The sequence below is a fragment of the Heptranchias perlo genome, chromosome 10, assembly GCF_035084215.1.
Source record: "Heptranchias perlo isolate sHepPer1 chromosome 10, sHepPer1.hap1, whole genome shotgun sequence".
Lineage (NCBI taxonomy): Eukaryota > Metazoa > Chordata > Chondrichthyes > Hexanchiformes > Hexanchidae > Heptranchias > Heptranchias perlo.
In genome coordinates, this window is record NC_090334.1 from 14,522,545 (window position 1) to 14,545,652 (window position 23,108).

The following is a 23,108-nucleotide window of genomic DNA, read 5'->3' on the forward strand; positions in this document are numbered from 1 at the left end:
TATCAACCAGTGCCCGAAGAGTGGAAGTGAGACTGCTGCACGGCACCCATGCTGTGACTTCGGACTCAGATGACTAAGCAGTTTACCTTTGGCTTCATCAGATGCAGGAAGGCGTCCATCTACACAAGGCCTGTAGGGACCTGAAGCTGCACTAGGGTCAGGGGTCGGGGTGGGGGGAGGTTAAGTATCTGGGGTTGGAAAGCAAGTAGCTCCACATTCAATTGCTTCCCACCCCCAACCTCCATTCCCTCCTGTCCATGAGGATATTCGAGAGAAAGCAGATCTTCAGGAAGAAGTTTCACAATGAAGATCTCCACTTAAAAATCTGTCGGCCCCAGTAACCCCTCCCCCCAGCACCCTGTGTTACTGACTGTATCTCTACTGATGTTAATCCAGCTCCCTCACACTGTCACTCAGTAACCCCTCCCCCAGCACCCTGTGTTACTGACTGTATCTCTACTGATGTTAATCCAGCTCCCTCACACTGTCACTCAGTAACCCCTCCCCCAGCACCCTGTGTTACTGACTGTATCTCTACTGATGTTAATCCAGCTCCCTCACACTGTCACTCAGTAACCCCTCCCCCAGCACCCTGTGTTACTGACTGTATCTCTACTGATGTTAATCCAGCTCCCTCACACTGTCACTCAGTAACCCCTCCCCCAGCACCCTGTGTTACTGACTGTATCTCTACTGATGTTAATCCAGCTCCCTCACACTGTCACTCAGTAACCCCTCCCCCAGCACCCTGTGTTACTGACTGTATCTCTACTGATGTTAATCCAGCTCCCTCACACAGTCACCCAGTAACCCCTCCCCCAGCACCCTGTGTTACTGACTGTATCTCTACTGATGTTAATCCAGCCCCCTCACACTGTCACTCAGTAACCCCTCCCCCCAGCACCCTGTGTTACTGACTGTATCTCTACTGATGTTATTCCAGCTCCCTCACACTGTCACTCAGTAACCCCTCCCCCAGCACCCTGTGTTACTGACTGTATCTCTACTGATGTTAATCCAGCTCCCTCACACTGTCACTCAGTAACCCCTCCCCCCAGCACCCTGTGTTACTGACTGTATCTCTACTGATGTTATTCCAGCTCCCTCACACTCAGTTACTAATTGTATCTCTACTCGTTTTGCGCTGATAAACTCAATTTAGCCAGAAGTTATGCCAACACTCTGATTAAACAAATCAAACTGAGTTTGAGTGTAATTACAGTGCACAAGAATGCTGCAGGCTGTTGAACATTTTTGTATCTGTTTTAATTATTTAAAACAAAATGACAAGACTCTCTTGCATAACAAGATAAAAGTGTTGTTGTGTAACTGCGTCAGAAATCATTAGCTGCTACACCACACCTTTTTATTGGTATAGGATTGGTCCTTGGACCAGGTGGGAAGGGATGTGAAGGGCACTGGCTGATGAAAGGTGCTATATAAATGCAGCCTTTCTTTCTTTCATTCCTTCTTTCTGATGCCCGGTGAGGTCACAGTACCTCCATTGCCAGCTGCTGTCCAGTGTCTCACTGAGCGGGCCTATCTTCACGCATAAGCCTGGAGAGTGAGGCGTTAGCCTGCTAGTCATGGGTGGAGCATCACGGTCCAATCCTGTCCTTGTCCACGCCCACACTGTCCGGGAGAGGGGTCACTGGTCGGTGACCATGCGTTGGCTTCCCAGCCTAATTTGTAGAATCCGGTCCATTGTCCCGGTTGAGATCAGCAAAGCTTGGGATCTTCCTGACCTGTGTGGCTCAGTGCCACACCAGTTGGTGTATTGGCCAACAGAGCCAGGACATAGGATGGGGGAGGGGCAGATCAGTCTTTCCTTAACTATGAAGTGATATGCATGAAATGCAAAGGGAAATGATGACAGTATCACGTGTGGTATGAACATCTACACCGCAATTACTGGTACTGGTCAACGCAAAAGCTTGGCACATCTTGGTGATAGACATGAGCAGGCAGCAGCATGCCAGGTTGGTAGAGTGCTGGCTGGAGGAAAATGATCGACATGACAGAGTAGTTTTGCAGGCAATTCTTTTAGTTGGATGTGAGGAGATCTCTTTGGAGCAGTGGTGGTGGTGGGGGGGGTATAAATCATTGCCCCTCTGTGAAATGGGACAGCTGAACATGGGGCAACATGGTGTTGTGTGGATTTTTGAGAAAACTCATGGTGGTTGGCAAGTCCGATGCCTATCAGAATTTATACACACTAAAGCACGGTACTCAGGGAGATGGAGAGGGCATCTTCTTCCGACACTGTGACCTCGCTGCTTAGAAGCTCCTGTTTGAACTCATCTGACGTACTGAAGTCTCTATCTCTGTTTCTTGTTCTCTGTGTCTCTGTTCCCCTCCCTCTGCATTAGTTTCTGTGTGTCTCTCTGCTTCTCTCTCCCTGTATCTGTTTCTGTGTGTGTCTCTGTTTCCCTCTCTCTGTATCTGTTTCTGTCTGTGTCTCTGTTTCCCTCTCTCTCTGTATCTGTTTCTGTGTCTCTGTTTCCCTCTCTCTGTATCTGTTTCTGTCTGTGTCTCTGTTTCCCTCTCTCTCTGTATCTGTTTCTGTGTCTCTGTTTCCCTCTCTCTGTATCTGTTTCTGTGTCTCTGTTTCCCTCTCTCTGTATCTGTTTCTGTGTCTCTGTTTCCCTCTCTCTCTGTATCTGTTTCTGTGTCTCTGTTTCTCTCTCTCTGTATCTGTTTCTGTGTCTCTGTTTCCCTCTCTCTGTATCTGTTTCTGTCTGTGTCTCTGTTTCCCTCTCTGTATCTGTTTCTGTGTCTCTGTTTCCCTCTCTCTGTATCTATTTCTGTGTCTCTGTTTCCCTCTCTCTCTGTATCTGTTTCTGTGTCTCTGTTTCCCTCTCTCTCTGTATCTGTTACTGTGTCTCTGTTTCCCTCTCTCTCTGTATCTGTTACTGTGTCTCTGTTTCCCTCTCTCTGTATCTATTTCTGTGTCTCTGTTTCCCTCTCTCTGTATCTGTTTCTGTGTCTCTGTTTCCCTCTCTCTGTATCTGTTTCTGTGTCTCTGTTTCCCTCTCTCTGTATCTGTTTCTGTGTCTCTGTTTCCCTCTCTCTCTCTGTATCTGTTTCTCTGTGTATCTCTGTTTCCCTCTCTCTGTATCTGTTTCTGTGTCTCTGTTTCCCTCTCTCTCTCTGTATCTGTTTCTCTGTGTATCTCTGTTTCCCTCTCTCTGTATCTGTTTCTGTGTCTCTGTTTCCCTCTCTCTGTATCTGTTTCTGTATCTCTGTTTCCCTCTCTCTGTATCTGTTTCTGTATCTCTGTTTCCCTCTCTCTGTATCTGTTTCTGTGTCTCTGTTTCCCTCTCTCTGTATCTGTTTCTGTGTGTCTCTGTTTCCCTCTCTCTGTATGTTTCTCTGTCTCTGTTTCTCTCTCTCTGCATCTGTTTCTCTGTCTCTGTTTCCCTCTCTCTGTATCTGTTTCTGTGTGTCTCTGTTTCCCTCCCTCTCTGTATCTGTTTCTGTGTCTCTGTTTCCCTCTCTCTGTATCTGTTTCTGTGTGTCTGTTTCCCTCTCTCTGTATCTGTTTCTGTGTCTCTGTTTCCCTCTCTCTGTATCTGTTTCTCTGTGTCTCTGTTTCCCTCTCTCTGTATCTGTTTCTGTGTGTCTCTGTTTCCCTCTCTCTGTATCTGTTTCTCTGTCTCTGTTTCCCTCTCTCTGTATCTGTTTCTGTGTGTCTCTGTTTCCCTTTCTCTGTATCTGTTTCTGTGTGTCTCTGTTTCCCTCTCTCTGTATCTGTTTCTGTGTGTCTCTGTTTCCCTCTCTGTATCTGTTTCTGTGTCTCTGTTTCTCTCTCTCTGTATCTGTTTCTTTCTCTGTCTCTGTTTCCCTCCCTCTGTATCTGTTTCTGTGTGTCTCTGTTTCCCTCTCTCTGTATCTGTTTCTCTGTCTCTGTTTCCCTCTCTCTGTATCTGTTTCTGTGTCTCTGTTTCCCTCTCTCTGTATCTGTTTCTCTGTCTCTGTTTCCCTCTCTCTCTGTATCTGTTTCTGTGTCTCTGTTTCCCTCTCTCTGTATCTGTTTCTCTGTCTCTGTTTCCCTCTCTCTGTATCTGTTTCTCTGTCTCTGTTTCCCTCTCTCTGTATCTGTTGCTGTATCTCTGTTTCCCTCTCTCTGTATCTGTTTCTGTGTCTCTGTTTCCCTCTCTCTGTATCTGTTTCTGTGTCTCTGTTTCCCTCTCTCTGTATCTGTTTCTGTGTCTCTGTTTCCCTCTCTCTGTATCTGTTTCTCTGTCTCTGTTTCCCTCTCTCTGTATCTGTTTCTGTGTCTCTGTTTCTCTCTCTCTGTATCTGTTTCTGTGTCTCTGTTTCTCTCTGTATCTGTTTCTGTGTCTCTGTTTCTCTCTCTCTGTATCTGTTTCTGTGTCTCTGTTTCCCTCTCTCTGTATCTGTTTCTGTGTATCTCTGTTTCCCTCTCTCTGTATCTGTTTCTGTGTCTCTGTTTCCCTCTCTCTGTATCTGTTGCTGTATCTCTGTTTCCCTCTCTCTGTTTCCCTCGCTCTGTTTCCCTCTCTCTGTCTCTGTTTCCCTCTCTCTGTATCTGTTTCTCTGTCTCTGTTTCCCTCTCTCTGTATCTGTTGCTGTATCTCTGTTTCCCTCTCTCTGTATCTGTTTCTGTGTGTCTCTGTTTCCCTCTCTCTGTATCTGTTTCTCTGTCTCTGTTTCCCTCTCTCTGTATCTGTTGCTGTATCTCTGTTTCCCTCTCTCTGTATCTGTTTCTGTGTCTCTGTTTCCCTCTCTCTGTATCTGTTTCTGTGTCTCTGTTTCCCTCTCTCTGTATCTGTTTCTGTGTCTCTGTTTCCCTCTCTCTGTATCTGTTTCTGTGTCTCTGTTTCCCTCTCTCTGTATCTGTTTCTGTGTCTCTGTTTCCCTCTCTCTGTATCTGTTTCTGTGTCTCTGTTTCCCTCTCTCTGTATCTGTTTCTCTGTCTCTGTTTCCCTCTCTCTGTATCTGTTTCTGTGTGTCTCTGTTTCCCTCTCTCTATCTGTTTCTGTGTCTCTGTTTCCCCTCTCTCTGTATCTGTTTCTCTGTCTCTGTTTCCCTCTCTCTGTATCTGTTTCTCTGTCTCTGTTTCCCTTTCTCTCTCTCTGTTTCTGTGTGTCTGTTTCCCTCTCTCTCTATCTGTTTCTGTGTCTCTGTTTCCCTCTCTCTGTATCTGTTTCTCTGTCTCTGTTTCCCTCTCTCTCTCTCTCTCTGTTTCTCTGTCTCTGTTTCCCTCTCTCTCTCTCTTTCTGTTTCTGTGTGTGTCTGTTTCCCTCTCTCTTTCAGTATGAGTCTGTTTCTTTCTCTCTCTGTTTCTGTGTGTCTGTTTCTCTCTCTCTATCTGTTTCTTGTTCTCTGTGTATCTGTCCATTTTTGACTGATTGTGCCTCCGTGAAGCACCTTGGGACATTTTTTCTACCTTAAAGGTGCTATATAGATTGATGTTGTTGTCTGTTTTCTGTGTGTGTCTCTCTGTTTCTGTGCTTCCCTTTGTCTGTGTGCCTCCTTGTGTGTGTTTGTCTCTTTCTGCGTGTCGGCCTGTCTCTGTGTTGATGGCTCTGTTTGTGTTCCTCTTGTCCTTCTGTCTCTGTGGGATTGTCTCTCTCTCTCTCTCTCGCTCTTTCTCGCTATCTGCACCCACCTGTGACTCTGTAAACAAGGCCACGCTTGCTCAATAACATGTAGTGACGTTGCCGGGAAGTGACTGACTTCACTTACAGTAGAGTGTTGGCTTCTCACAGATGTCCTGTCTCCCCCGTGGTTGTTTTTAGCTTGTGTTTTGAAGAAATCTATATTGTGCAGATCTGCAGCAGGATGAGGGCACTGTAAGAAGCCAGCTGTTCTCTGAATAGTACTCTTCACTCTACATACCATTTGTAGGGACTCCCGATATCTATCTGTATGTTACTGGCCTACATTAACCTCTCTGCCAGCCTTGGCTCACTGGGTAGCACTCTTGCCCCTGAGTCAGAAGGTTTGTGGGTTTAAATCCCACTCCAGAGACTTAAGCCCACAATCTAAGCTGGTGCTTTGTCTTCTCTCCCCTGCTCCTATGGAAAGGAATCTGAAGATTTGCCCCTGGTGATCTGAATTGTGTTTCTTTAAGCCATAAAGGATTACAGCTTTGTCTTGTCCTGGATGTGGGGAGTTGAAGGCAATGGGAAACGTAAAGTCAACAAACTGTAGATTGAAACAGGATGTGACAACCTGTCATTTTTATCAGTTTTTTGTGTTTCTCCTCCCAGGAACCTTCCTCCACGTGCCCTCCCAAGAAAGCCCCTCCCCCAGAACTCAAAAGCCAGGGTTGGATGACATGGATCAGTGCGAGGCGGAGGAGCTCGATAGTGACGATGAAGTGTTTGGCCAAGACTTGATGGCCCCCGACAGTGGTTACAGCGACACCAGCGGGAACTGTGCACCTTGCACCTCTCCGACCTGGATCTCAGCCCGCTCCCGGTTGTTCTCTCCAGCACAATCGGTACACTCCTGCGGAGCAGGATGCGGCCGGGAGCAGCAGTGTGACAGAGGGACTCAAACCTCCAGCTCCACTCCCCCGCCTGTCCACCCACAGTCAGCCAATCCCATGTTACCAAGCGGAGTTGGAAGTGAGCCACAAAGACTGTTTTATGGTAATCTTTTTCTGCCATCTGATTCATTCTCAGTTAATTTATTTCATTTGTTTGGGTTGGATAGATAGCAGAGTGTCAGATAATGGAGTATTTGCATGTTTTGCCTATAAGATTGATGTTGTGTGTGACTGAGCAGTGTAGTCGGTTCAAACAGTGACCTTTCACCTCTGGGACCTGGCCAGTGCAATAAAAGTCCTTTTTTTTTTCTCTCTTTCTTTCTCTGGCTTAACCCTCTCTCTGTCTATCTCTGCATCCCTTTTCTCTTTGCCTCCCCTCTTTCTCCCTCCCCCTCTCTTCTTTCCCCCCTCCTCTCTCTCCCCCTCTTCCTCTTTCCTTCCCCTCTTCCCTCTCCCTCCTATCTGCCTCCCCCTTTTCTCTCTCTCTCCCTCTCTCCCCTTGTCTCTCTCCTTCCCTCCCCTATCTCTCTCTCTGCCTCCCTGTTGTCTGCCACCCCCCTTCTCTCTACTTCCCTCCCCCTTTTCTCTCTTCCTCCCTACCCCTTTTCTCTGTCCCTCCTTCCTTCTTTCTCTCTCTCTATCTCTCCCTTTTCTCTTTCTCCCTCTTTTCTGTCTCACCTTCATTTTTCTCTGCCTCTCCCCCTCGTTTTTCTCCCCCCCCACCTTGTTTTTCTCTCTCTCTTTGTTTATCCCTCTCTCTCCCCCCTTGTCTCTCCCCTCTGCCCCCCTCCCCCTTTCTCTCTCAGCTGTAAAGGTCCTATATAAAATGAATTTGGGGCAGTTCCAACACCACAAACCTCCAGTGAATTATTAGTCCAGGCAGCACAAGGGGATGGGGAATGGGGCAGGCTCGAGGGGCTGTATGGCCTACTTCTGCTCCTATTTCTTATGGAATGGTCTGCTGGTCTAGCAAGGTTGCCTTCCAAGGTTAGAGCAGGAGGAGCTTTCCCCTACATCTAACTTGGCTGAAGGCTGATTGTTGGGCATCCGAGGAACGTGGAGGAAAGGATTGAGAGGAAACATCAATCTTTGATGTTCCTTCGTTCTTATAAACCTGACATGCAAAACATGCCAAATCCCCCTGAAATGCAAACAAAGTGAAGTTCAGCAAACCTCCACCCTAAACCTAAATCATCTAGGGTCTCCGATGCTGGGATGTAACCAGTGACCCCATGCTGGGAAGTGGATGTCGGATGAGGGCTCGGAATGGGCGTGGCTGTGACGCTGTCTGTGGTCGAATGGCCTGCTGACACTATCTAGGGGAAACGAGGAGAATGGCCACCGGGGAGAGGCGCTGTTCCCTAGCAACGAGAAGAGGGGAGAAAACTGGAAGAAAAGTGGTTGCGCATAGGCTGAGGATATAAGAGTGCCAACTTGTACCTCCTGTACCTCTTCTACTTCTCGACTGAGATTTGTATCGAATCAATGGGCAGGCCAAGCAATTGGAAGAGGAGGAACCAGTACAACCTAGAAATTCGGGAGCGGCCATCTATGGGGGCTCCCCCCGCTCAGGGTAAATATCCTGCGCCAGAATGAAGCGGCCCGAGGAGCCTCAGATATTGGGCCTCGGACTTTGTTACCATGAGGCCAGATTTGCGGCAGGGGCCTCAATCGAGCGTCAGGCCCCTTATTTGCATATGCAAAGGAGCTAACGCCTATTTCGGGCATGGGTAAAGGTTGCTTCTTGTTTATCTTGATCCAATATGGCGGGCGACGCACTTGCGGCTGGAAATGTGCGCACGCTTCCTGCCCGCCATTTTGGGTGTCCACGTAACGCCTCAGAAACGAGTGCTACGTTGCCAAATTTCTAGGCCTGTGTATACAATCCAGGTGTATTTGTGGATTTTTGTAGTAGCTGTAGGCCACAGAGAGCAGAATAAATTTTTTAAAAATCAATGCCCCAATAGTAATAACAACTGTGATTATACAACATCCAGCATTGACAAAACCAACGCAAGATATGGGATCCAATTAAAAGGTGCAGAATCATTCTGAAATGGGCAAGCTTCAGAAGCCCCTCTGTACCAAGTGCCCGTGAAGAAAGGAACATAAGAACATAAGAAATAGGAGCAGGAGTAGGCCAATCGGCCCCTCGAGCCTGCTCCGCCATTCAATAAGATCATGGCTGATCTGGTCCTAACCTCAAATCTAAAGAACACAAGAAGTAGGAGCAGGACCCGGCCACTCAGCCCCTGGGCCCTCTCCGCCACCCACAGGGCATTGACCGATCCGAACTCAGCTTCATGTCCAATTTCCTGCCCGCTCCCCGTAAAAAGGAGGACCCAAACAGGCCAGGCTGACAGATGTCAGAAGGTTGATGGTTCAAGCCCCACTCCAGAGATATGAGTACAAATTCTAGGCCGACACCCAGTGCTGTTCTGAAGGTATGTTGCACTGTCAACCACTGGATGAGATGTTAAACCGAGGCTCCATCTGCCCTCTCAGGTGGGCGTAAAAGATCCCAAGGCACTATTCGAAGAATACCAGGGCCCGGTATCCTGGCCCATATTTATCCCTCAACCAACATCATTAAAACAGATTATCTGATCATTAGCTCATTGCTGTTTGTGGGAGCTTGCTGAGTGCAAATTGGCTGCCGCGTTTTCTACATTACAACAGTGACTAGGGTTCAAAAGTACTTCCTTTGCTGTAAAGGGCTTTAGGACATCCTGAGGATGTAAAGGGTGCTATAGAAATGCAGGTTCCTTATTTCTTTTTGGGCAAAGCCGTAAACAATTCAAGGCAGAACCAACCCTCGAGATTTGAAAATTCAGTGCCGGTTGTATTTTATTCTGGACACCTGAGCAGTGCCCCCCAGCATTCAACGAAGCCCAGTGTGTCGCCCCCCACCTCAATGATACATAGCGGTCGGTTTTAACTCGGGGCGGGTGATCAGTGTGTTGGGGGAGGAGTGGGGAGGGTTTCGTCTGGGACATCATCGGGGCCCGATTTGCATATTTAAAGCAGGACCCCACAGCCTTCCGGCGGGTGTCCTGGGTGCGCCTGCTGAAAACAGCAGATTAAAATTCACTCCTGCAGGAAGGCAGCGGGATCCCGGGGTGGGGGCGGGGTAGGTCACTACCCACTGCCTGGTTTCCACTGGGCGGCGGGGGGGAGTGGGGGCGCTGGGTTAAAATTCTCCTCCCACAGTCACTGAAACTGCTTCATCCTAAGATGTCCAGCCCATGACCCTGCCAACAGACCTAGAAAGAAGGGAAAAACCGCTGGAAAAATCTCCCAGGTTGCCTGGGACTTGGCAGCCTGGTATGGTGATTGGCTTTGTTAGCACATGACGGGGGTACTGCGATGCGGATTAAAATCCCAGTCAACCAACCCATGCTGGGATCCAATAGGATCTCCTCCAAGTATCCTAGGAAATTGTGAAGGCAAACAAGAGCCATTGAGTTTGTAGGAGTGGATTTGGCTTTCCCAGTGATCATGGCCCACTAGGATTGGTTCCATGCGCAAATCCCAAAAAAAAGGGACAGAGGCTACTGACCGCCTTGGGAACTGCTCCGTGGTATATTGGGGATTTATTACACCAATAACTTGGATTCATTCCCAATCAGCTCCCGCCATGCTCAATGTGGCACTTGACCATACGGACCAGGAAGGCACTGGTTTTATTTATTTACACTGAGTTAAGTGATCAGAGGTAGGGACGCAATTGGGCACTGTGTTGCTGTGCTAAGGAAAGAAAAAGAAACTATGCAGGACTCTTGCTTGAATGAGCATGTGTGCGGGCACTGGGTGAGGACAGTCATCCTCAGCTGTGTTTCCCCCCCTTGGTCGAATAGCCACCTCACTTGACTTGTCCGTGAAGAAAGGCCAGCTGGGCGAAACACTGAAGGGCTGGCAGCGCTCATGGAACCGTCCCCCAGCTCGACTCCCCACGTCCAGTAGAGAAGGTTAGAAAGTTAGGAAAGAAACTTTTCATTTTAAAGTGGAAGGGAGAGGAGAGTGAATGACCCTGTTACTCTCTCCTTTGACTTCACAGGCAGAGATGCTCACCAATCAGAGAAGAGTTACAGTTTGGGTTCAGATGCTCAGCTCGAGAATTTTGGTTGTTGCTGGGCGAGATCTTTCTCGGAAACTTTGCGAAGCAGTTTAACATCCAGATGACTCGACTGATGCAATCGGAGTGCTCTGTTGTGTCATGTGCTGAGATCTATGGAGACGGGAGGGTTCAGCTCCCAGTCTCGTCCCTGACTCATATACCCACTGTTAAGTTATCTCTTTTTGGGGTTTTGCCAGAGGCAGTTTTAGTTCTTTGCATTTATTGCAGTTTGTAGCCCCTCCCAAATTACATCACATGTTCTTTCCTTATAATACTGCAAGTTACAGCTAATGCGATTTGCAAGAATAAGAACGGACTTGCATTTATATAGCGCCTTTCACAACCTCGGGACGTCCCAAAGCACTTCACAGCCAATTAAGTACTTTTTAAAGTGTAGTCATCGTGGGAAATGCGGCAGCCAATTTGTGCAGAGCGAGCTCCCACAAACAGCAATGGAGGAGGGGGTGTGGAGGGGAGGGGAGGGGTGTGCAGGTGACCACAACTCTCACCTGGTTTCCATCTTGAGTGCGCTCCTCTCCCTCGCTGCTGGCTGCTGCTGCCTTCCAGCTAAACTTGTTTTACCTGCAAAACGGGTTCAATAAGGAAGCAAATGCGCAAAAAATAAGATCCGAATTTCCTTCCAGATACATTAGCTCCCTTTGCGAAAGCTAAGCTGGCTCTCCTTTATCTGTGGCTCTGTGGGTAGCACTCTTGTTTCCACATCAGAAGGTTGTGGGTTCAAGCCCCACTCCAGGGACTTAAGTATAAAACCCCAGCTGATTTTCCAGTGCAAGTACTGAGGGAGTGCTGCATTGTCGGAGTTGCCATCTTTCAGATGAGACGTTAAACCAAGGTTCTATCTACCCTGTCAGGTGGATGATCCCATAGTACCATTTGAAGAGAGCAGGGGAGTTCTCCCTGGTGTTCTGGACAATATTTATCCCTCAACTGACACCTAAAAACAGACTATCTGGTTGTTATCTCATTGCTGTTTTGGGACCTTGCTGTGCGAATTGGCTGCTGCGTTTCCTACATTAACGCAGTGACTACATTTCAAAAGTACTTCATTGGCTGTAAAGCGCTTTAGGACATCCTGAGGACGTCAAAGGTGCTATATAAATGCAAGTTCTTTCTTTCTTGGGAAATGGATGCCTTGCACGGGCTGTCCCTTTTATCTGCAAGGCAAATAAATCTCCTTAATCAGTTAGTGCCATCAGGGTTGCTGCATCGCAGCTTGTGAGAGCCAAGATTTTAAATATGGTTACATGTCTGGTTCCGAACATACAAAATTGATGGGCGGGAAAAGACCAGCTGGTCCATCAATTCTGCCTAACACCATGATGGCTGCAGTATCCCCAAATACTTCCTTCCCTCCCTCCCTCCCTCCTCTCCATCCCCGGCATCCCCCCACCCCTCCACTCCGGGCAACCATGTAATCTCCTGGGAGAGGCAAAAAACAGATAAAAAACCCGCAGCCAATAAGGGAAAGAATACTTTGGGAAATTCCTCTCCGACCCCTTCGGGAGATTGAAAGCCCTCCAGGAGATCACATGGACCAAGTGTTATCTATAAAGACATTTACCTTCTATATGATGCGATCTCTGCCCCAGTCAGGAACCGGTTCAACTCCCTCTTGAAGGCACAGAGTCAGCACCCACCGCACCAGCTGGCCATGTGTTCCAGAGGCTCACAATTCTCTGGGAAAAGGAGAGCCGCCCAACATTCAGTCTATTCTTAGTCTTACGTAGTTTAAGTCGTGGGAAAAGATCTCCTCGCTAATCGCCAGTGACACGCTGACCTTCATATAGAAGCATAGAAAATTTATGGCACAGAAGGAGGCCATTCGGCCCATCTTGTCTACGCCCCGGCTGAGAAACGAGCCACCCAGCCACCTTGGAATGAGTTTTATCCATGATAGCTGCACACACCATCCAAAACAGCCTGTTGGCAGAGCGATATATTTATACGAGCAAGTGTATTCCAAATCCACTCATTAATCTAAATGTGTCCAATATTCTGGTGTATTTGTGATTGTTTTCTCCACATTTCATCAGATTTTGAAGTTTTACACGCTAACAACAACTTGTATTTATATAGCGCCTTTAACATAGTAAAACTTCCCAAGGCACTTCACAGGAGCGATTATCAAACAAAATTTGACACCCAGCCACATAAGGAGATAAAGCTTAGTCAAAGAGGTAGGTTTTATGGAGTGTCTTACAGGAGGAGAGAGAGGCAGAGAGGTTTCGGGAGGGAATTCCAGAGCTTAGGCCCTGGACACCTGAGGACACGGCCACCAATGGTGGAGCGATGAAAATCGGGGATGCACAAGAGGCCAGAATTGGAGGAGTGCAGAGATCTCGGAGGGCTGGAGGAGGTTACAGAGATAGGGAGGGGCGAGGATCATGGAGGGATTTAAAAACAAGGATGAGAATTTTAACGCTCCAGTTCATAGTATGAGGGAAAACCTCTTGCGGAATGGCACTTAAAGTTGTCACTGTGGCAACAAAATTTATTGCTTATGTCTACTTAATCTGCGATGAGTGTGTTCTTTGCATGTGCTTTGGGTACAGTCTGTGTACTTGCCTATAGTTTGCCACTTCTCTGCGTGGCTCTTGAGCTCCCCCAGTGGCCGAATTGGTATAGTGCTGAGCTATAAGGACTGGACCGACCCAGGTTCGATGCTGGAGGGAGAGGGGTGTTGAGTTTATTGAGTTCCAGGATGACAGTAGGGGAGGGGGGTCTGGCTGTGTAAATTCCCCCTATTCTGAGGAGAGGGCAAATCAGCCAGCTTGCTACCCAGGGACTCCCTGCTGGAAAGCAGGCCTTTGTGGATGATTGTTTAGTTCCACTCAGGAAGAGTGGCTGCTCGAGCAAGGTACTGAAGGGGGAGAGGGCAAATGATCTGCATTTGAGAGACAGGGAGGAAATAACGTCCCAGTGAAACTGCATCAAAGCTATTTTCACAGGCAGGGGGTGAAAGGGAGGGTTTTTGGGGGGGGGGGGTGGTTGTCTCCCAATCTGCAGAGAAATGATTTCCCTGTATGTAAGATAGCTTGAAGCCCAACTCAATCAGACTAAATGGCCCTCATTGTGGGTCATTTTGATTTTGGACGACAGTGTAAAAGGGGTGATGTCGTGCTTAGCCGCCAGTTACACATCTCTCCCGATTTTCATTTCCATCGAAGTCAACGGTTGTATAATGGACAGTTGATCCAATATCGCTCCTGTTACACAATCGCCCAAAGTCAAAATTACCCTCATTAACTGATCTCTCTCCCTCCCCCCCATTGCACTGAAACTAGAAGGAAAAGGAAAAAAATTCAAAAACAGACATTTAAAATCTTATTTTACAACATGCCCAGTAAATCAACGACTTTAGACTTAAATGTAGGGGGCATGATTAAGAAGTTTGCAGATGATACATAAATTGGCCGTGTGGTTGATAGTGAGGAAGGAAGCTGTAGTCTGTAGGACGATATCAGTGGACTGGTCAGGTGGGAAGAAAAGTGGCAAATGGAATTCAATCCGGAGAAGTGCGAGGTAATGCATTTCGCGAGGGCAAACAAGGCAAGGGAATAGACAATAAATGGGAGGATACTGAGAGGTGTAGAGGAAGTGAGGGAACTTGGAGTGCATGTCCACAGATCTCTGAAGGTAGCAGGACAGGTAGATAAGGTGGTTAAAAAGGCATATGGGATACTTGCCTTTATCAGATGAGGCATAGAATATAAGAGCAGGGAGTTATGCTAGAACTGTATAAAACATTAGTTAGGCCACAGCTAGAGTACAGCGTACAGTTCTGGTCACCACATTACAGGACAGATGTGATTGGACTAGAGAGTGTACAGAGGAGATTTACGAGGGTGTTGGCAGGAGTGGAGAATTTTATGAGGAAAGATTGGATAGGCTGGGGTTGTTCTCTTTGAACAGAGGAGGCTGAGGGGAGATTTAATTGAGGTGTATGAAATTATGAGGAGCCTAGATAGAGTGGATAGGAAGGACTTATTTCCCTTAGCAGAGAGGTCAATAACCAGGGGGCATAGATTTAAAGTAATTGGTAGAAGGATTAGAGGGGAGTTAAGGAGAAATTTTTCACCCAGAGGATGGTGGGGGACTGGAACTCATTGCCTGAAAGGGTGGTAGAGGCAGAAACCCTCATCGCATTTAAAGAGTACCTGGATGTACACTTGAAGTGCCGTAACCTACAAGGCTGGAAAGTGGGATTAGGCTGAGTGGCTCTTTTTCGGCTGGCACGGACATGATGAGCTGAATGACCTCCTTCTGTGCCATAAATTTCTATGATTCAGTGCACTCTTTTATTGTGCTCTGTGTGTATATGTGTGTGTTTGTTCATATGCATGTTTGTGTATATGTGTGTGTTCATGGGTGCACGTGTGTGTGTATGTGTGCATGTATATATGACCATATATGTGTGTGCAGGTGTGTGTGTATGTCTGTATATGTGTGTGGGTGCGTTAAACGTGTCTGTATATGTGTGTGTGGAGGAGACTATTTTAAAGAGAGTGATTTAAACAATTGTTTTGTACTGAAGAGAGACTCCAGTGTGACCTAGTCCGGTGATGTCTTAACGAATGCAATTGCAGGCGTTGAGCCCTCACACCACAACATCCGCAAGTCCCACTATCAGGAGACGAGATACTCGGATGATGCTGATGAATGAACAGAGGTCTCCATTTATATCACTGGGGGGGGTCACATGAAAATGTTGTAGTGTAACCATCCCTTTAACTATTTTCTATTGTTTTCCTTCAGAGACGATCCCTTAGAAAGCGAGGTCGAGAAAGAAGGGGGTGGGGGGAAGAAACATAACCACGTTGGTTTACGATATATTTGATATCCCCCCAGGGAATGCAGGATATCGGCTGCATTTTCCGGAGGTTTTTGAAGTGCCGCGGGCCAGCACAGCACCGCATTGCGATCGAGCGGATGGGCTCCCGATGGATTTGCAGCCGGAGGAGAGAGTGGAGATTCGGATCGGACAGAAGCTGCAGCAGATTGGGGACCAGTTCCACAGCTCCTACGTGGACAGGGTAGGTTACATGCTGCAAGCTGGGGAGGGATAACCCACGGGGATAGAACCCATCTAGGTGTGTTTCACTGCTGTTGGAATGGGCGCTCAGTTGCTTATTCTGCCTCTTCCAGGCACCCCTCATAACTGACACCTTTCTCTTGTACATGTAGAAGTGCTGCATTGCCGTTCCTTTGCTGCAGCTCCCCGAAGGAGTTGGGACCCATCGGAGGAGGTGGTTTTCCTCCGAACTCCCGGGGCTGCTTTGTTAAAGCAGCGAAGTACTGTGTCAGTAAACCCGACTTGGGGGAGTGGTTACTGAGTGACAGTGTGAGGGAGCTGGTTTAATAGCCGTAGAGAGTAACAGGGTGCTGGCAGGTAGTGATGACTGAGTGATAGTGTGAGGGAACTGGATTAACACTGCCTCTGAGTCAGAAGGTTGTGGGTTCAAGCCCCACTCCAGAGACTTGATCCCATAATCCAGGCTGACATTTCAGTGCAGTACTGAGGAAGTGCTGTACTGCCGGAGGTGCCATCTTTCAGATGAGATGTTAAACTGTCTTTTACATCTGTCCTCTCAGGTGGACGTAAAAGATCCCGTTGCACTATTTGAAGAACAGCAGGGCGTTCTCCCCGGTGTCCTGGCCAATATTTATCTCTCAACCAACATCATTAAAAAAGATTATCTGGTCTTTATCACATTGCTGTTTGTGGGACTTTGCTGTGCGCAAATTGGCTGCCGCATTTCCTACATTACAACAGTGACTGCACTTCAAAAGTACTTCATTGCCTATGAACCATTTTGAGATGTCCTGAGGTTATGAAAGGTGCTATATAAATGTTCGTTCTTTCTGTCTTTCTTTCTGACTTTCTGTCTTGTCTTTCTTTCTTTCTGTCTTTCTTTCCTTCCTGAAGCAAGCTCTCTCTTCTCCTTTCTGTGCATCACGAACTCAGCCCAAAGGTGGGAAGTGGTGTTCAACAGGGATCAGTGCTGGGACCACTGTTGTTCACCATTTACTTAAATGATTTGGACTCGGGAATCAGAAGTACAATTTCAAAATTTGCAGAGAACGCCAAATTGGGGGTGTAGTTAATACTGAGGAGGACTGCAACAAAATACAAGAAGACAATAAACTTGCAGAGTGGGCATGTAAATGACAAATGAATTTCAATATAGAGAAGTGTGAGGTGGTGCATTTTGGTAGGAAAAATAAGGAGGCCACATACTGCTTGGATAATAAGTGTCTAAATTGGGTAGAGGAGCAAAGGGATCTCGGGGTACAGATACACACATCATGAAAAATAGCAACGCATGTTAACAAGGCTATAAAAAAATACAAACAAATGGGGTTCATTTCTAAAGGAATAGAATTGAAAAGCAGAGAAGTTATGTTAAACTTGTATAGAACCTTGGTTAGACCACACTTAGAGTACTGAGCACAGTTCTGGACCCCATATTACAAAACAGATATTGCGGTACTGGAGAAGCTGCAAAAAAGATTTATAAGGATACCAGAACTGAGAGGTTATAACTATCAGGAAAGACTGAACGGCCTGGGGCTCGTTCCTCCAGAAGAGAGGAAGCTGAGGGGTGACTTAATAGAGGGCTTTAAAATTATGATGGGGTTTGATAGGGTGGACGTAGAGAAGATGTTTCCAATTGTGGGGGAGTCCAAAACTAGGGGCTATAAATATAAGATAGTTACTAATAAATCCAATAAGGAATTCAGAAGACACTTCTTTACTCAGAGAGTGGTTAGAATGTGGAATTTGCTACCACGTGGAGTAGTTGAGGCGAATAGTATAGATGCATTTAAGGGGAAACTGGATGAGTACATGAGGGAGAAAGGGATAGAAGGATATGCTGATAGGGTTAGATGAGTAAGCTAGGAGGAGGCTCATGTGGAGCTTAAACACTGGCATAGACCAATTGGGCCAAATGGTCTGTTTCTGTGCTGTACATTCTATGTAATTCTATTCGAATACTATTCAGTGGGAGTAAACCTGAAGGGGTCTGATCTTTTCTCCAAAAAGCTAGACAGTGAATAGCCTTTACTGTGCTGAATTAAAAGGGGGCTCCAAACAGTTACATAACAGATGGTATGACTAGCCCTTAGTGAGACCATTTGCCTAAACGAGTTTGCTTTCATGTCACGGCTCAGAGACAGTTACGAATTGCCTTGCATAGTATCTCACTGACCCATCTCGTGTAATTGGATCCTCCAGTTTGGCCTGAAGAATGTGTGTGTTGGTGGGAGGTGCAGTTAACTGCACTTGAATGATGGCGCAGAGAGGCTCCATGCAGTCTGTGCCAACAGGTTAGTAGATAGTACTAATACTCCCAGCTCCATGCCAGGGCATGGGGCAGTGTGCCAGTCAGGGACAGTTGGCGTGCAAAGAGAAACGATTGATTAAAACTGGATGGTAGGATTAGTGTGTATCCTGTGCGGGTAAACAAAGAGACCACAGAGACCATTTTTATTCTCTGGTCTTTATTACCTTCCATAGGCATAATGAAACTTATAGTTTGTGGTTTATTTGTGCTTTTTTAATATAAAAACCATTAAAAAATCTTGTAGTAATAGTAGATTCTTATTTCTAATAAAAAAAACCTGTATATTGTATATAAACGCAAGGACAAGATTTCAATCACTATGGCATTAATCCAGTGTTGGAGAATAGAATATGTTTTCTAACATATATATAATGCAGTGTCAGCATCAAGTATTTCCTGACCTGATGCAGATTACAGCTATCACTACACTTCCACAACTATGTGCCTTAATGGTCTGTCTGTCTATCGATGTATCCAATATATTTATATTAAGAATAATGGATACCCGGGAGTGAGTTACAGGCTACAATCTAATCGAGGGGTTCAGATGGTTTATATATAGAATAATGGATACCCAAGAGTGAGAACCTTTTATAAATTGGGTGTTTATCCCCATGAGATCCATTTTAGAAGGGCATATTTATTTATATATATAATATATATTTTATATATATAAATTTTTATTCGTTCATGGGATATGGGCGTCGCTGGCAAGGCCAGCATTTATTGCCCATCCCTAGTTGCCCTTGTGAAGGTGGTGGTGAGCCGCCTTCTTGAACCGCTGCAGTCCGTGTGGTGAAGGTTCTCCCACAGTGCTGTCAGGTAGGGAGGTCCAGGATTTTAACCCAGCGACGATGAAGAAAGGGCGAAATATTTCCAAATCGGGATGGTGTGTGACTTGGAGGGGAATGTGCAGGTGGTGTTGTTCCCATGTGCCTGCTGCCCTTGTCCTTCTAGGTGGTAGAGGTCGCGGATTTGGGAGGTGCTGTCGAAGAAGCCTTGGCGAGTTGCTGCAGTGCATCCTGTGGGTAGTACACACTGTAGCTACGGTGTGCCAGTAGTGAAGGGAGTGAATGTTTAAGGTGTTGGATGGGGTGCCAATCAAGCGGGCTGCTTTGTCCTGGATGGTGTCAAACTTCTTGAGTGTTGTTGGAGCTGCACTCATCCAGGCAAGTGGAGAGTATTCCATCACACTCCTGACTTGTGCCTTGTAGATGGTGGAAAGGCTTTGGGGAGTAAGGAGGTGAGTCATTCGCCGCAGAATACCCAGTCTCTGACCTGCTCTTGTAGCCACAGTATTTATATGGCTGGTCCAGTTAAGTTTCTGGTCAATGGTGACCCCCAGGATGTTGATGGTGGGCGTTTGGCGATGGTAATGCCGTTGAATGTCAAGGGGAGATGGTTAGACTCTTTCTTGTTGGAGATGGTCATTGTCTGGCACTTTTCTGGCACGAATGTTACTTGCCAGTTATCAGCCCAAGCCTGGATGTTGTCCAGGTCTTGCTGCATGCGGGCACTGACTGCCTCATTATCTGAGGGGTTGCGAATGGAACTGAACACTGTGCAATCATCAGTGAACATCCCCATTTCTGACCTTATGATGGAGGGAAGGTCATTGATGAAGCAGCTGAAGATGGTTGGGCCTAGGACACAGCCCTGAGGAATTCCTGCAGAAATGTCCTGGGGCTGAGATGATTGGCCTCCAACAACCACTACCATCTTCCTTTGTGCTAGGTATGACTCCAGCCACTGGAGAGTTTCCCCTGATTCTCATTGACTTCAATTTTACTAGGGCTCATGTCACTCTGCTTTTTAAGAAAGGAGAGAGAGGGAAACTGGGGACTTATAGACCAGTTAGCCTAACATCTGTTGTGGGGAAAATGCTGAGTCTATAATTAAGGATAGGGTGACTGAACACCTTGAGAATTTTCAGTTAATCAGAGAGAGCCAGCATGGATTTATGACAAACCTGATTGAATTTTTTGAAGAGGTGACTAAAGTAGTGGGCAGGGGAATGTCAATGGATGTTATTTATATGGACTTCCAGAAGGTATTTGATAAGGTCCCACAAAAGAGACTGTGAGCTAAGATAGAAGCCCATGGAATCGAGGGAAAAGTACGGACTTGGTTAGGAAGTTGGCTGAGCGAAAGGCGACAGAGAGTAGGGATAATGGGAAGGTACTCACATTGGCAGGATGTGACTAGTGGAGTCCCGCAGGGATCTGTCTTGGGGCCTCAATTATTCATAATATTTATTAACGACTTAGATGAAGGCATAGAAAGTCTCATATCTAAGTTTGCCGATGACACAAAGATTGGTGGCATTGTAAGCAGTGTAGATGAAAACATAAAATTACAAAGCGATATTGATAGATTAGGTGAATGGGCAAAACTGTGGCAAATGGAATTCAATGTAGGCAAATGTGAGGTCATCTACTTTGGATCAAAAAAGGATAGAACAGGGTACTTTCTAAATGGTAAAAAGTTAAAAACAGTGGATGTCCAAAGGGACTTAGGGGTTCAGGTACATAGATCATTGAAGTGTCATGAACAGGTGCAGATAATAATCAAGAAGGCAAATGGAATACTGGCCTTTATATCTGGAGGACTCGAGTACAAGGGGGCAGAAGTTATGCTGCAGCTATACAAAACCCTGGTTAGACTGCACCTGGAGTACTGTGAGCAGTTCTGGGCACCGCACCTTCGGAAGGACATATTGGCCTTGGAGGGAGTGCAGCGTAGGTTTACTTGAATGATACCCGGACTTCAAGGGTTAAGTTACGAGGCGAGATTACACAAATTGGGGTTGTATTCTCTGGAGTTTCGAAGGTTAAGGGGTGATCTGATCGAAGTTTATAAGATATTAAGGGGAACAGGTAGGGTGGATAGAGAGAAACTATTTACGCTGGTTGGGGATTTTAGGAGCAGGGGGCACAGTCTAAAAATTAGAGCCAGACCTTTCAGGAGCGAGATTAGAAAACATTTCTACACACAAAGGGTTGTAGAAGTTTGGAACTCTCTTCCGCAAACGGGAATTGATACTAGCTCAATTGCTAAATTTAAATGTGAGATAGATAGCTTTTTGGCAACCAAAGGGATTAAGGGATATGGGCCAAAGGCAGGTATATGGAGTTAGATCACAGACCAGCCATGATCTTATCAAATGGCAGAGCAGGCACGAGGGGCTGAATGGCCTACTCCTGTTCCTATGTTCCTTGGTGCCACACTCGATCAAATGCTGCCTTGATGTCAAGGGCAGTCACTCTCACCTCACCTCTAGAAATCAGCTCTTTTGTCCATGTTTGGACCAAGGCTGTAATGAGGTCTGGAGCCGAGTGGTCCTGGTGGAACCCAAACTGAGCATCGGCAAGCAGGTTATTGGTGAGTAAGTGCTGCTTGATAGCTGTCGACATACATAAATATACGTGCAGGTGTATATTATATTACACACACACAAACACTCTCTCTCTCTGTTGGAGGTGCTGTCTTTCAGATGACATGTTAAACCGAGGCCCCGTCTGCCCTCTCAGCTGGACGTAAAAGATTCCACTGCATTATTTCGAAGAAGAGCAGAGGACACCAGGAGTTGTCCCCGGTGTCCTGGCCAACATTTATTCCTCTACTAAGGTCACTTAAAACAGATGAATAACATACCTGACATTCTCTGCTCAGGCTAACACGTGAAGCATGGCCACTGGAGGGAAGAGATAGAGAGGCGGAGATGTTTGGAGAGGGAAGTCTAGAGCTTGGGACCTAGAAGAACGTTGGCACGGCCGCCAATGGTGGAGCGAAGAAAATCGGGGATGCACAAGAGGCCAGAATTGGAGGAATATAGAAATCTCGGAGGGTTGCAGGGCTGGAGGAGGGTACACTTGAATAAAGTTGCAGAATTATCTGTCATGTTTCAAAACAAAACATGTCAGGGGACCCAGTGACTGTTGGAAAAATAAAACCACTAGTGAATCAGGAGCCTCAGCTGGTGGTTTATGTTTGGTAAACCATCAAGCCCCTTTGTATATCCTGTACATAAACCATGAGCGTTACTGTCTGGAACTGACGGCCAACCATTTGTCACTCTCGGTGTGATGCAATCTTATGTACATGCTGCAAACAATGTCTGCTATAAACTGACCGCAAGGGTCTGTCATAGGATCACGGGAAGTACTAGGCGAAGAAAGACCAAGGTCCATCTAGTTGGCCTTCTACCATCCTGGTAGTCGCATGATACAATGATAATGGAGTTGCCGACTAATCGTGGCAATCAACCTCTATCAATTAGTCTACAACAGACCCAGACATGAGGTGAGGAAAGACCCTCGTGGTGGAGAGCTTTGGGAACCATCGTGGTACGAAGCCATGTGACTCGAATCATCTGCCATGATTTTTGTTGCCCAGTTAATGGAATTAGACACATAATACAGTCTCGCTCGCCCACACTTGTGGGATGTGTACCCTTCCCTCCCACCTGATTTCCTCCCTTACCTACCCGAATGTGAAGACTGATTTTGGGCTACAGTTCCACAGGCACCTGCACCAGTAAAATTTACCAGGTGCCTATTCTTCATGTGTAATCCCAGATAACATAGACAGGGGCCGGGAATGACCGCAGAGCACATCTGAATTTGGCTTTGGGATCATTACTTTAATTCCCCCCCACCACATAACAAGAAGAGACCCATTGTCTACTGAAAAAAAATTGCCTGTATTAAACCAAGAGGGAACTTGCATTTATATAGCGCCTTTCAGGACCTCATGTTGTCCCAAAGCTCTTCACAGCCAATGAAGTACTTTTTGAAGTGTAGTCTCTGATGTAAAGTAGGGAAACACGGCAGCAAATTTGTGCACTGCAAGATCCCACAAATACCAATGAGATAAATGATCCAATAATCTGTTTTAGTGATGTATATATATCATGTGTATATATATATATATATATGTATGTATCTAAATGAAATATATTAGCAAATTTATAGATACCTTTACACCTTTTTCAATGGACAGTCAGGTAGTACTTTGAAGAAGATTATGCCTCTTCCTCAGCCTCCCAAAGCTTTACTCCGAAGTGTAGTGGGACTGATGCAGGGCCACATTTTGGAGTATGAAG

At 46.5% G+C, this 23,108-nt stretch overlaps 1 protein-coding gene across 1 annotated transcript in view; it reads left to right on the forward strand.

Moving 5' to 3' along the window:
- LOC137326296 (bcl-2-modifying factor-like) overlaps window positions 1–23,108 on the forward strand; it is a 67,858-nt gene that overhangs the window by 19,113 nt on the left and 25,637 nt on the right. Inside the window, exons 2-3 of the mRNA XM_067991247.1 lie at window positions 6,240–6,623; window positions 15,507–15,691. Of these exons, the coding sequence (XP_067847348.1) occupies window positions 6,308–6,623; window positions 15,507–15,691 (501 nt within the window). The 5' untranslated portion in view covers window positions 6,240–6,307. The remainder of the gene's footprint in view (window positions 1–6,239; window positions 6,624–15,506; window positions 15,692–23,108) is intronic.